This window comes from Sinocyclocheilus anshuiensis, unplaced genomic scaffold (assembly GCF_001515605.1).
Source record: "Sinocyclocheilus anshuiensis isolate Anshui unplaced genomic scaffold, SAMN03320099.WGS_v1.1 scaffold205, whole genome shotgun sequence".
NCBI lineage: Eukaryota > Metazoa > Chordata > Actinopteri > Cypriniformes > Cyprinidae > Sinocyclocheilus > Sinocyclocheilus anshuiensis.
In genome coordinates, this window is record NW_015536497.1 from 809,148 (window position 1) to 822,002 (window position 12,855).

The 12,855-nt window shown below is 38.2% G+C and overlaps 2 protein-coding genes across 8 annotated transcripts in view; both read left to right on the forward strand.

Annotated features, from left to right (window-relative positions):
- The window catches only part of LOC107687514 (histone-lysine N-methyltransferase NSD3-like), a 22,182-nt gene extending 13,451 nt beyond the window's left edge, over positions 1–8,731 (forward strand). For 3 of the 4 annotated variants that reach the window (XM_016484883.1, XM_016484889.1, XM_016484898.1), the window contains exons 14-23: positions 8–157; positions 2,054–2,210; positions 3,573–3,775; positions 3,868–3,980; positions 4,151–4,420; positions 5,088–5,204; positions 5,291–5,432; positions 5,519–5,625; positions 5,843–6,047; positions 6,561–8,731. In XM_016484883.1, coding sequence (XP_016340369.1) covers positions 8–157; positions 2,054–2,210; positions 3,573–3,775; positions 3,868–3,980; positions 4,151–4,420; positions 5,088–5,204; positions 5,291–5,432; positions 5,519–5,625; positions 5,843–6,047; positions 6,561–6,847 — 1,751 coding nt within the window. In that variant the 3' untranslated portion in view covers positions 6,848–8,731. The remainder of the gene's footprint in view (positions 1–7; positions 158–2,053; positions 2,211–3,572; positions 3,776–3,867; positions 3,981–4,150; positions 4,421–5,087; positions 5,205–5,290; positions 5,433–5,518; positions 5,626–5,842; positions 6,048–6,560) is intronic. The other variant, XM_016484906.1, reaches the window with a different exon arrangement.
- A 2,002-nt stretch (positions 8,732–10,733) lies between these two features.
- The window catches only part of LOC107687571 (phospholipid phosphatase 5-like), a 6,786-nt gene continuing 4,664 nt past the window's right edge, over positions 10,734–12,855 (forward strand). The window contains exons 1-4 of one of the 4 annotated variants that reach the window (XM_016484960.1): positions 10,734–10,981; positions 12,038–12,150; positions 12,392–12,500; positions 12,619–12,709. In XM_016484960.1, the coding sequence (XP_016340446.1) occupies positions 10,829–10,981; positions 12,038–12,150; positions 12,392–12,500; positions 12,619–12,709 (466 nt within the window). In that variant the 5' untranslated portion in view covers positions 10,734–10,828. Of the gene's footprint in view, positions 10,986–11,011; positions 11,029–12,037; positions 12,151–12,391; positions 12,501–12,618; positions 12,710–12,855 lie in introns of those variants that run through there. The other 3 variants (XM_016484970.1, XM_016484965.1, XM_016484977.1) reach the window with 3 other exon arrangements.

Sequence of the window (12,855 nt, forward strand, 5' to 3'; positions counted from 1 at the left end):
CGTGTAGGGCTTTTAGTGCACGACCATACTGACACCATATTAAGTTCATATACCTTTAAGTCGCACTACCTTCTGACTGAGTCAAATCGTGCTGAGTTGATGAAATTACCTATGATTCCTCCTTCTTCGTCAGCTACCAAAAAGAATATTGGGAAAGGTAAAATCATGTTTTCTTGGTTTATGTCGTTTGCCATCTGTATACTTTCACAGCTGTCTTATTGCTCATTTTTATTTATTTGTTTATTTTTGGGAGCATTTTATTGCTCGTAATTTAACACCCTCACGCTGCTTCTAATGCACATAGTGGGCTTAAAATAACATGCAGCAACAAATAACCTACATTTTTAGTTCTTTAGTTTAAAATTAGATAGCAGCATTGTAAATTAGTTTGGGATATTGTGTAGAGAAATGAAATAGAAGTTGGCATAATACTCAAATCTTTGTTTGCCTATAACTGATTCCGAGGATTTTAATAACTAGGTTATGATATGTCATGTAACTTGTATTCTGAGTCCGTAACATGCTTTGGCTTAGCATTAATTGCTTGGATTGTTTCTAAATGACTTTGTCCGGTTTCTCTGTTTGCTTGAGCACAATTATACCCTACCACCCTCCAAACATAAACATATTTTGGATGGCAGTTTTAATAGAGCCAACAGCAGGGTCCCGGAAGTAAAAATCCCATTCATTTTGTCCATAGAGAATTGATTTTTAAAAATAGCTTGTACATCTTGTACAGCTCTGATGTATGGAAGCCCTTTTCTGTCATGGAATATAAACTAATAAAGGTAATTGTGACTTCTCACAATTCTGACTTTTTTTCCTTGCATTTTTGAGAAAAAAGTCAGTATTGTAAGATATAAACACAGAATTCGGACTCTTTTCTCAGAATTCTGAGTTTCTTGCAATTGTGTTTTTATTATTATTATTATTATTATTGTTATTTCCACCATTGAATAAAAATTTAAAAAGGTAATTGCAACCTTTTTATCTCACAATTTAGATTTTTTTTTTCTTGCAGTTGCAAGTTTATATTTCACAATTTGTACTTTTCTAAGAATTGCGAGTTTATATCTTGCAGTTTTGAGTTAACATCTCACAATTCTGAATTTTTTCCAACTTTTTTTTTAATTGTGAAAAAAGTCAGAATTGTAAGAAGTTAAAATTTCCTTTTTTTCTGTAGAAAAACGGGCTTCGATCCAGATGATTAGCATTGATATATGTTTGTTGAAGTTTCAGATTTCATTTGAACCTCCAAACAATATATAGTTTTTGTACTTTCAGTTATTTAAGTTTTATATTGTACTTTTTTAATATTTTATTTACGTAATTTTTAAGATTCTTGGGGTGAGTAGTTCATTCCCTCATAGATTAAATGCCAAATCAATTTTTTTGCTTTAAAGATTGTAATGTGATTCATTTCAGAGCTGGTTGGATTGGTTCAGGACTAGAACTCTTTATTTAAGATTTTTTTGAATCCCTCTGGAGAAAATAAATCGGAAAATGCTTTCGGAACCAAAGTGGCTGGAAAAGTGGGCACTCACTGCTGTGCTCCATCTTTTATTGTCCATCAGGGCTTATTTGCCATATTTTTCTTGTCAGTCAAACCAAGCATTTTAAGTGACGCCATCCAAAATACTTGCTCCGTGTCTGCTAGTGTACTGCAGGTGATGTTAATGCGGACAATCAGTACGTGTGCATCACTGCATGTTTCCCATAGTGCCCCCCTCTGATCATTCACTATTGGCTGCTTATTAAATCGCCTGGCACAAAAAAGCACATTAACATAATGCTGAAAGGTGTTAGTCATCAAACCATGTCTTTGAGCATGTCAAACTGAACTTCAAATAGGCATTTAGAATCTAGAGGCATATGTTGAAGCATTTCAGAGACGTATATCAATCTCAGAGGACACATAACTGTCTGATTCTGACATGCTCATGGATGAGGTTTGTGGAATACCACCTTATTGGGAATGGACAAGCATGTGGTGATACTGTGGGCCTGTGTATTCGATTGTGTGTTTATGTGCATGTGTGTGCTTGTCAAAAAGGAGGAAGGCTGTTGTGTTGCGAGGCCTGTCCCGCCTCGTTCCACCCCGAGTGCTTGAACATGGAGATGCCAGAGGGGACATGGCTGTGTGGGGAATGCAGAGCGGGCAAGAAGCCCCACTATAAGCAGATAGTCTGGGTCAAGCTGGGCAACTACAGGTACGTTCGTGGAACTGTTGAATGTCTCTTAGTGTCCTAAGATACTTTTAGCTAAACTAAGGCATGTTCATGCCAAGTCTGAAGTGACTAAATGGCACAAAAATGTAAAAAATTCAGAACAAAAGGTTTTTTTTTTTCACCAAAATGAGTCTGATGCAGATTATAATAAACATATATAAAACATCATTTTTAATAAATAATAATACAAGTAATAATACTAAAAATATACTATCTAAAAATGTTGCAAATTATTGTAGTATGATATTTCTGACTTGAGGCATTGTTTCATTTTTCAATCTTTTGATGCATGTTTTGTTTTAAAAAATTCAGATTCCATATAATTATTGCCAAATTTACACTGCAAAGGTGGCACAGAAGAGCTTCTGAACTGGCAATTAGGTGTCTGTCTATAGACCGTTTACTGCTGTTTAGAGGTGCAATAAATGCATTTACACAGCAACTCTGTACCTTTATACCTGGGGTGTCCAAACTCGGTCCTGAATGGCCAGTGTCCTGAAGAGTTTAGCTCCAACTTGCCTCAACACACCTGCCTGGAAGTTTCTAGCATGCCTAGTAAGACCTTAATTAGCTAGTTCAGGTGTGTTTCATTGGAGTTGGAGCTAAACTCTGCAGGACACCGGCCCTCCAGGACTGAGTTTGGAGACCCCTGCTTTATACCTTTAAATTTACAATGCAAAGGTGGCAGAGAAGCACTTCTGAAGTGGCATTTAGTTGTCTTTACACAGACAATTTAATGCTACTCATAGGTGGCATAAATGCATTTGCACAGAAATTAAAGCTGTGTAATTTGATACTAGGAGCTGAGGTGGGTCTGAGCATGCATTATTTCGTCTGGCTTTTATGCAGCATCGCCTCTTAACACAATTTTGAACAGGCACAGAGCAGCCTTAGCTGTGTAAAGAGGCCTTACGCTAGGGGCTAAGGTGGTCAGAGCAGGCATTGCTTAATCCAGCTTTTATGTTTCGTCATGTCTTTACACATATTTTTGAGCTGGCACAGAGCAGCCTTAACTCAGCTGTGTAAAAAGATGTCTTTACACAACCGAGTTAAGGCTGCTCTGTGCCTGCTCAAAATTCAGTGCAAAATGCAATGCTGCATAAAAGCCAGACTGAATTTTGCCTGCTCAGACCCTAGCATCAAAGCATACAGTTGTAATCGCTGTGTAAATGCATTTATGCCACCTCTGAGCAGATTTAAAGAGTCTGTTTAAAGACACCTAAATGCCACTTCAGAAGCACATCAGTATTTTTGGTTTGTTTTCCTAGGTGACGATGACTTTATTTTACCTGTGTAACCAGTAAATAAGTGATAAACTTAATGTTGATGTTGAACCATGTGTAGGTGGTGGCCAGCTGAGATATGCAACCCTCGCCTGGTTCCCTCCAACATCCAGAGCCTGAAGCATGACATTGGTGACTTTCCAGTCTTTTTCTTTGGCTCCCATGACTATTACTGGATAAACCAGGGAAGAGTTTTCCCATATGTTGAGAGCGATAAGAACTTTGCAGAGGGACAAGTTGGCATCAATAAGACGTTTAAAAAAGGTAAGATAATTATTCGTATGTTTAATGGAATGATCATGTCCCCAATAATGATCAAGCTAAATTGACTCCTAAATGTATTTTTGTGTGTAAAGCACTTGAGGAGGCAGCAAAAAGGTTCCAGGAGCTAAAAGCACAGCGAGAAACTAAGGAGGCCCTCGAACAGGAGCGCAACTCTCGCAGACCCCCACCATACAAACTTATCAAGGTACAGGATATAGCTCAAATATTTTATTTCTCTGCTGTCGTGTGGTACCATAATACGGCCCATTCTTACATTTCATGTTAATCTCTCTACAATGCAACTTTGCAAAGAAAACTCAAATCATATTGAAACAAACTAAAGCTCTGTATTTTTGTCCATGTTTTTCACCTCAGTCCAATAAGCCAGTTGGGAAGGTGCAGGTGCACGTCGCTGACCTCTCAGAGATCCCACGCTGCAGCTGCAGACCAACAGATGAGCGTCCCTGCAGCCAGGACTCTCGGTGCCTGAACCGCATGCTGCAGTATGAATGCCACCCGCAGGTCTGTCCCGCAGGTGACTGCTGCCACAACCAGTGCTTTTCCAAACGCCTCTACCCCGACACTGAGGTCATTAAGACCACCGGCCGAGGATGGGGCCTAAAGACCAAGCAGGACCTCAAAAAGGTGAGAGGTTGACGTCTGAGCATGAAGTCTAATTGCACTAATGGACTGGAGCTTTAATTGTGAAAAGTTCAGAAAGACTGGGAAATTAATAAAATCTAAAGTGTTGTAAATTTCTGTGGTGACTATAAATATTTGTAGTTTTGCTCCAGGGTTACTATCGTTAACTAAAACTATTGAAAACATTTTTCATAACTGAAATAAAGCTGAAAAAATTAACTATTTGATATTAGATAAATGAAAATATTAGCTAAAGTTACTAACTGTAAAGATGATAAAAAAAATAAAAATTGAACATAAATAGTAAAAAAAAAAATGATAAAAGCATGTAACAAAATCACAAAAAAATGTATTAGATTTTTTAGTGCCTAATTTTCAGCACTAAAAAGCCTTCACACGGACCAAATCTGAAATATTATACTTTATTATTAATAGTAATAATAATGTTGTTGTGGAGCTACTTTACTTTTAAAGTTTATTATTTAAATAAATCTTTATTATTATTATTATTATTATTAATTGTATGTAGGTTTTTTTTTTTTCATGTATTCTGACTTTTTTGGAATGTCAAAAATAATCGTTTTGGTGAAAAACTTTTGAAGTTCAGACCTTCATATTGCATAAAATGTTTCGTTTTACTGATCTTGGGACATTGTTTGGTTGTGTTTAGGGTGATTTTGTCATTGAGTATGTTGGCGAACTCATCGACTCCGAAGAGTGCAAGCAGCGAATAAGACATGCCAATGAGAACGATGTGACCAACTTTTACATGCTGACCCTCACAAAGGTACCACTGTTGCATGTTTACTTTGTGTATGTCACATTATAACGTCATCTCAGCTGTATTAAAGTCGCTCCTTCGTTGCTTCTCAGGACCGTGTGATTGATGCTGGACCCAAAGGGAACTTGTCACGCTTTATGAACCACAGCTGCAGTCCTAACTGTGAGACTCAGAAGTGGACCGTGAATGGAGATGTGCGGATAGGGCTCTTTACCTTGTGTGATATCGCTGCAGGTAAGGACAATTTGTATTTTCTTTGAAAAAAGGACAGCGTTTGTTTAGAAGCTAATTGAGATTATCATGGGGTTTTTTTTTTTCAGACACAGAGCTGACCTTTAATTACAACCTGGACTGTCTGGGTAATGGGAGGACATCATGCCACTGTGGGTCCGAGAACTGCAGTGGTTTTCTTGGAGTCAAGCCCAAGGTAAAGCCTAATTGAATTAGAATGGAGCACATGTAGTGCTTACCCACGATTTCCTGTTGCACCAGGACAATTCTCTGGAGTTTCCAGTAGTTGAGTGTACTTATGTTGGTTGTTATATGGTTGTTATTTGTTTTCTCTTGGTTCCTTGTATTTCATTATTATTTTTTTCTATCATCATATCAATCTCTTGTCTGACACCTTGTTTTACTTCCTGCAGAGTGCAGTGGTTACGGAGAGAGAAGAGAAGGTGCGCAATGCTAAGCTCAAGCCCAAGAAGCGCAAGCTTAAGACAGAGAGCAAACAGACCCACGAGTATTACTGCTACTGCTGTGGAGAGGCAGGAGAGCTGGTCATGTGTGACAAAAAGGATTGTCCGAAGGCCTACCATCTCCTCTGCCTCAACCTGACCAAACCTCCATACGGTGCGTGCTGTCTGTCACTCCAGCTTTTCTTATCAGCTGTGGGAATTTCGTAGTAATGCTGTCACATGTTCCAGATGGCCTCTTGTTAAATGTTGCTTGATGGGGATTTAGATTTCCATAGCATTAATGTCTAAAATCTAGATCAGTGGTTCTCAAACAGAGGCCCTTAATTAAATTAAAAATTAAAATGTACAACGTTTAAACTGACTTTGTCTTGGAAAAAAGGGGAGCTTGGAGCCTAAAAGGTTGAGAACCACAAAGAAAAATAATGAACCAACCATCTATAGATGGGTCAATGAAAGTACATTAATTTCTTTTGAACTAGATTTTCTTCTGATTTGCTGTTGACCAGTTACCCTACATCTTATAATAAGTTAATCCAAATGACAATTTGAGATGTTGCAGATCATAATCTATTAATTAGAAAGAAATTGCCAATATGAGGGCAGCAAAAGTTCTCTCTTGCGCCACTTTGATGTTGTATGATTGATTTGTTTCTTCTGTGTGTCTCAGGGCGATGGGAATGCCCCTGGCATCAGTGCAGTGTGTGCCAGCGTGCTGCCACCTCCTTCTGCCACTTTTGCCCCACCTCCTTCTGCCGAGAGCATGAGAGAGGACAGCTGGTAGTGTCTGCCCTCGACAACCGGCCCTGCTGCTCAAACCACGACCCCCAGAGACCCTTAGGGCCTCAGGCTAGCCCTAGCCAGGTCACTGTAAAGAAGGAAGTGCTCGAACCCAGAGAGGAGGGCGACGACAACGAGGAAGAAGAGGATGACGACGAGGGGGGAGAGGGAGAGTAATTGGGCCAAAGCACAGAGGAAGCATTGAAAACCACATCAAAGTGCATGAAATTTCTAACTACAATGAACCATAGAGTAGATACATGCAGCTAGCTGGTCCACTTTTCAATTAAACCAAGTGGACTTGATTAACTGGTTTGATTCATTCCAAATCTACAGCAGCTGGTATGAATTTTCGAACATATCACAATTTACGGCCTCATGTCAAATTCATACGGGCTTATATAGCAATATAAGCTACTCATTTTTGGTTTTATAAGCAAAATTTCACACCTAATTCTCACTGTTTTCCAGATGTGCACCGTTTAGGCAAAAACCTCTCAGTTAAAACGACGCCTTTCAGCGGCAAAGTCGGTTTCCACATCTATGGTACTTAAAAACACTCTATAAACACTTTAAACCAAGAACTTTATGTACCTCATGTAAATAGCAAAGACTGTTGTAATATGCGTCGGGCTCAACCATTCGCCCCTCGCCGGTAGGATTTCACTACATTTCTGAATATGAACCTGTCGTGGTAACATCCCCCCAAAAAAATGAGAGTGATTCAAAACACATACGAGGTTTGTTCAACTGCCGCCCCATTCCAGTGAGTTTGTGATTTGTAAGATATATAATCATTAATATATTTATGTCGATGTTTACATCCATTCACAATGTACAGTATTATTCGTCTGTATTAGTCAGTTTGATATCACTAATCGTATTGTATATGTGCCCTTTTTGTCAGCAAAATTGCATTATTGCTTGGCCGATACTGTATTGCCGTCATCTTTCGGTCCTTCGAGTAACAACGCAGCATAATTCAGATTTATAAGTGTTAGAAATAACTATCAGTCGCCCAAGAAGATCAGTTCTGATGTGTACAAACGGTAACGTTTGATGGTGTAGTGTTAAGCCACATATACTCCAACACTGCCATGTGTCTTAAACAAATGTTTACCATTGTGACAGTGTGTATATCAACTACGAGGAACCCATATCATGTTTCTGAGCAGTGCTAGTTGTGAGACTGTGAGTACAATCTTTAATCGACGTGATTTTTCTTTTCTCCATTTTTTCTGTTTTCAGAGTGTAAATATAATCAGTTTACTTTTATGTTTTGTTTTCAGTAGTTGAGATTCATATTTCACAACTAGTATATTGCTGTACAGTCGAGACTCGTTTCTAAGGTATCAAATTGTACCTTAACCTGCAAACCTGATTTGGTTTATCTCCTTTACCATCGTTGTATTAACACGTGCTACTTTGCTAAAACCGAACTGTCATGTAACGTGGAAGGGCTGTATGATTTACGGCAGAGTGTAGCATAATCCTCTCTGTGACTGTACTTGATGTGAATCTACTTAACTCAATAGCTTTGATGCCTGTGCTGTAAAGTGGAGCTGTTACTCTCTTGTTACTGGTAGCTGTGCGGTCGTGCTGTGCCACAGTTTGCACGGATGAAGAATCGACCAGTCTCTACGGCTTCGGCACATGGGCTTTGTATACTTACTCGTTAGTCATTTCACATGAACGTTTTTATAGACCACAGTACAAGTATTACACGTGATGGCACCACCAGTATGTTTGTCACTTTATGGAAAGGAGGGAAAGCGCTGCAAGTTTTCATTTTACTTGAATCATGTCCATTTTGCCTTTGTTCAAGTCTGTATTTATTACTTTTTTGTCTCGCAATGGAGTGTTGTTTGTGGATATCTGTATGGATTCTTGCATCCGACGGCAAATTTAAGGAATTCTGACAATTTGACTGCCAAGCTGAGATTTGTATGTTTATGAAAATACTGTATGCTCTTACTTGCATCTGCATCTTTGAAACATGGAAGGCATTTTGGGTCTCTTTTGTGTGGAAGCCTGTTTCTGTCACAGAATAAAAAAATTAATTGTGACTTTTTATCTCACAGTTTGGATAGTTTTTTTTTTTTAAGTCTGAATTTAGAGTTTGTATCTTACAATTCTGGCTTTTTTTTGTTTGTTTTTTTACAGAAAAAAATAAATCACAATTACCTTTTTTTAATTGTATTATTCCATGGCAGAAACAGGCTTATGCAATTTTGTGTTTATGTTCTGATATGTGATATTTTTATAGTTTACATTTATTTTTATATAGCTTACTTTTATTTTTTTTAGAAGTCATAGGCACTTTTGTTCCTGAAACACCAATGTTTGCCCTTACGTTTATAATGAAAAATATCAAGAAAATGCAGTTGGCAGAATGCAAAGCATGTTTTGCCTGGTCTCTGTCGGTACTATCATTTTTTACTTATACTATAATTTGTATTTTCTTTATTTGGCCTTCATTTACATGTTTAATCAGATATAGATGATCACTAGAAATTGCCAGTGACTTTTCGGAATGGCTTGTTTGAACCCTCGTGGAAATTTCATTTTATTAATCGACATTTGTTAATGCAGTGGTTCAATCACTGATCTGACTGTAATTGATTTGTTGCTATATCGATTTTGCCACATCAAATGTTAAAAGTCTATTACCTCCATTGATTCCAGTGTTTGGTGTCAGTGCACTGTACTTTGTGTACATTTTTTATGTGTATTTGAAGGTGTCATTATCATTTTGTGCTATCCGAGCATGTTCTTTGTGTTGCTTAACTAAATTTACTAAAGGTGGTGTCCTACCAGCTTACACTTTGATTTCTGTAATGATTTCACATTCCTTTTAAATAGACTGTTTACTAATTCTTGCTACTGAGTTACAGAGTTTGTGTAAAGATTAATGTGATATTGTAATATTTTTCACCATGCGCATTGAATCACATTACACACTCCAACTGAATAAAACGTATCCTAACTGATATGGCTTGGGTAGAATGTATGTCCTCACCAAGTTTTCTAATGATGTACTACTCATGGATAGACATTTCTTTGGCTATGTTATGTAGCCTATGTCATTGCATTGTGTAAGAGAATGATGCTTGATCAACTGTACATAGCTGAAAGCTAAAAAAAGAAAAAACAACAACTCAATTGTCATTATATTGTAGTGTCACACGAATGCTTGTGATATTGCTTCTGAATGTTTGTGAACCTAGACATATTTTGTACATTTCTTGTATTTTATTTGACCAACTTTTGAGATGTATTTCTTCAGAATTCATCATTTATTCTGAGAGTACTTTAAGCAACATTCCACAGATTTAAACGTTTTCAGACTTGCCTGGTTTGACTTCAATAAACTGTAATGAATGTTCAAGTGTTTCTTTGAATCCGCATCTGAATTGAGTTTGTCGTAATTGACGCCGTCACATATTTGGTGGTGTATGATAAAACTTTGCTAAATGTAGCCTACATATTTTTTAATATGTTTACTTTGAATAGGGTCCAGTGGTTAAGGAAATTTGCATGTGCAAAAATTGTCGAGGGTTGGGGCTGTGACAGTCTCTAGAGGGCTTATGATTCATGATTATCTACGACTGATATGTCCGAATCGATTATTTTGAACGTTCGTGATTATGATACATTCGAGTCATCGCGTCGTGTTCACAAAAGTAACATTTATCACTCATTTTTTCATTAATTTACTTAAAAAACAGTATCTCCATTAAAGCCAATGTGACATTGTAGAATTTATAGCAGAAGGCTTGGCTTTTGCCTAAAATATTTCATAATATTTGTATATGGTCTGAGGACAGCTAGTTTTAGGGAAAGTGAATAAAGAGAATGAAGTTTTAAAAAATGTTAATTGACAAAATTTGAACTTACTCTGGCATTAGATTTTAAAATAGCAACATTTTCACTTTGAAATTAATCACAAAGTCATCATCAGTCATTCATTACCTCCCTTTAAATTCGCGTGATTCACAAAGGCTCTGCGAATCGGCTCGATCGAATCAGTTAAAAAGAACCGGTTCAAACGAACGATTCCATCGCGACTCGGCCATATACCTGAAAGGACTGACGTGTCAGAGCTCTTCATAGCTGCTTGGTACGGCGCTCAGCTGCTGTTGGACATGTCAAGTATATATGATAGACATCACGAAATTCTGCTCCGGTGGCTGCTCTCAACAGCCGACAAGGGAACGGTTTAGACGGAAAAGGAAAGAATCCGAAGGTCGGTATTCAACTCCGAACTGCAGACAAAAGACGGAGGATGCGCGATGGCGTGTTTGCGGAAATGTTCGTAAGCAAATATCACAGATGTGGCGCGGAGGGTCGTGCGGCTGGTGACAGCACATTTTATAGATTAACAATCTGTTTGTCTCCCGTGAGACACTCTCTAGTGGCGGAAATATCGATCCTTACTTCCGTGCTGGAAAAACTGTGCTAAATCTAGCTATTTTGAAACGTGGTAGCTGACTTCTAGTTGGTTTAAGTTGTAGACCATCTTAGACCAGCAACAAACCTGGCATTTTGTTTATGCTGGATTAAACTGTAGACCATCTTGGACCATCTATAACCTATCCACCAGCTGTTTGTGGTGGTTAAACAGGTTGGAGATCCAAGGTGGGCATTAGTTGGTGACCAGCAACATAACAACTAATAGCTGGTTATAATTGGTGGTCAGGTTGGGTTTGGAACATGATAACTGGCCAACCAGCTTGTAATGACCATTATAGACCAGCTAGAAACCAGATACCACCTTAAACTAGCTTTTCTAATGGAGTTCCATGCTGGAAAAACTTAAATCTAGCTGTATTTTGGAACATGGTAGCTGGTTTGGTAAAAGCTGTAGACCATCTTGGACCACCAACAAACCATCAACTAGCTGGTCATACCATCTTAAGGGGGTTAAGATGTAAGATGTTGCCTAGATGGTTTCTAGCCGATCCAAGGTGGTCGTTAATTAAGGACCAACAACAAACCAATTAATCGTTGGTCATACTTGGTGGTCAGGTTGGTTTGTGGTACATGATAACTGGTCAACCAGCTTGTAATGACCATCATAAACCAGCTAGAAACCAGATACCATCTTAAACTGGACTTTCTAACAGGGTTCTGTGCTGCAGGCACAATAAATGTAATATTAAATCCCCTTTTAAATAACACTAGTGGTTTCTTTTCTTTTTGTTTTGGGATTATAATACTAACCAGTCACATACCCTATTGTGGTGGAAGGTTGTTGGTGATGAAGTTTATCTGGGTTGAATTCTCAGATATTAATTTCTATCTTTGTATCTGAATATGAATTTATGATTTCCACTTAATGCAACAATCATCTTCCACTTTTTCCAGGTTTTAGTTGGAGGTATCTTCGATGACAAACCAGGACCAAAGATGAGGAAGAGTTTTGATCATGGCTTTATTGCAGAAGTTATTGTGCGGCTGCTGCTTTTAGGTGTTTTTCTGTAAGTACTTGATTAAAAAGAAGCTACAAATCTTCAGTTACATTTGGCCTGGACTTCAGTGGATTTGACAGATCTAACCATTCAGAACCTGTTATGCTAGTCTTTTGTTGAGTTTTAAAGCGAGCGGCAGGTTCTCTCGCAGCTGTGTGGGAAGATTTTCCGGTCTCTTGAGCTGTGCCTGTGTTTGTCTGTTTTGTGGATATGAGGATTGTTCTCTCAGGCTGTTATTATGCTCTTGTAGCGTGACTGAGGAGCTTCCTCCCTTCAGCCGTGAGATCCAGCCTGAGGAACTCTGGCTCCATAAGTTCCATCCCGTCAAAAAGGACCGTGTTCCTACCCGCCTCATGTTTGTAAGTGCTTACAACTCCTGTTCAGCCACAGAAAATAATTTAAATATAAAATGCATGTGTGTGATGATGATAATGGGGAATCTCATGACTGTTTTTCTCTGATTAACTCTTGAAACAGTCTATCGCCCTCTTCACTCCATTGGTGGTTATTTTCTTACTTGTCTTGTTGAAAAAAGGTGGAAAGGGAGATATGAAAGAGGCATCTTTGGGTAAGAAATATGTGAAAATTATATGTGCATTATTGCACCTTACAGCTTGTTTGTGTGTGTGTGTGTGTATATGTATATATATACAGTGGTGTGAAAAAGTGTTGGCCCCCTTCCTGATTTCTTATTTTTTTGCATGTTTGTCACAC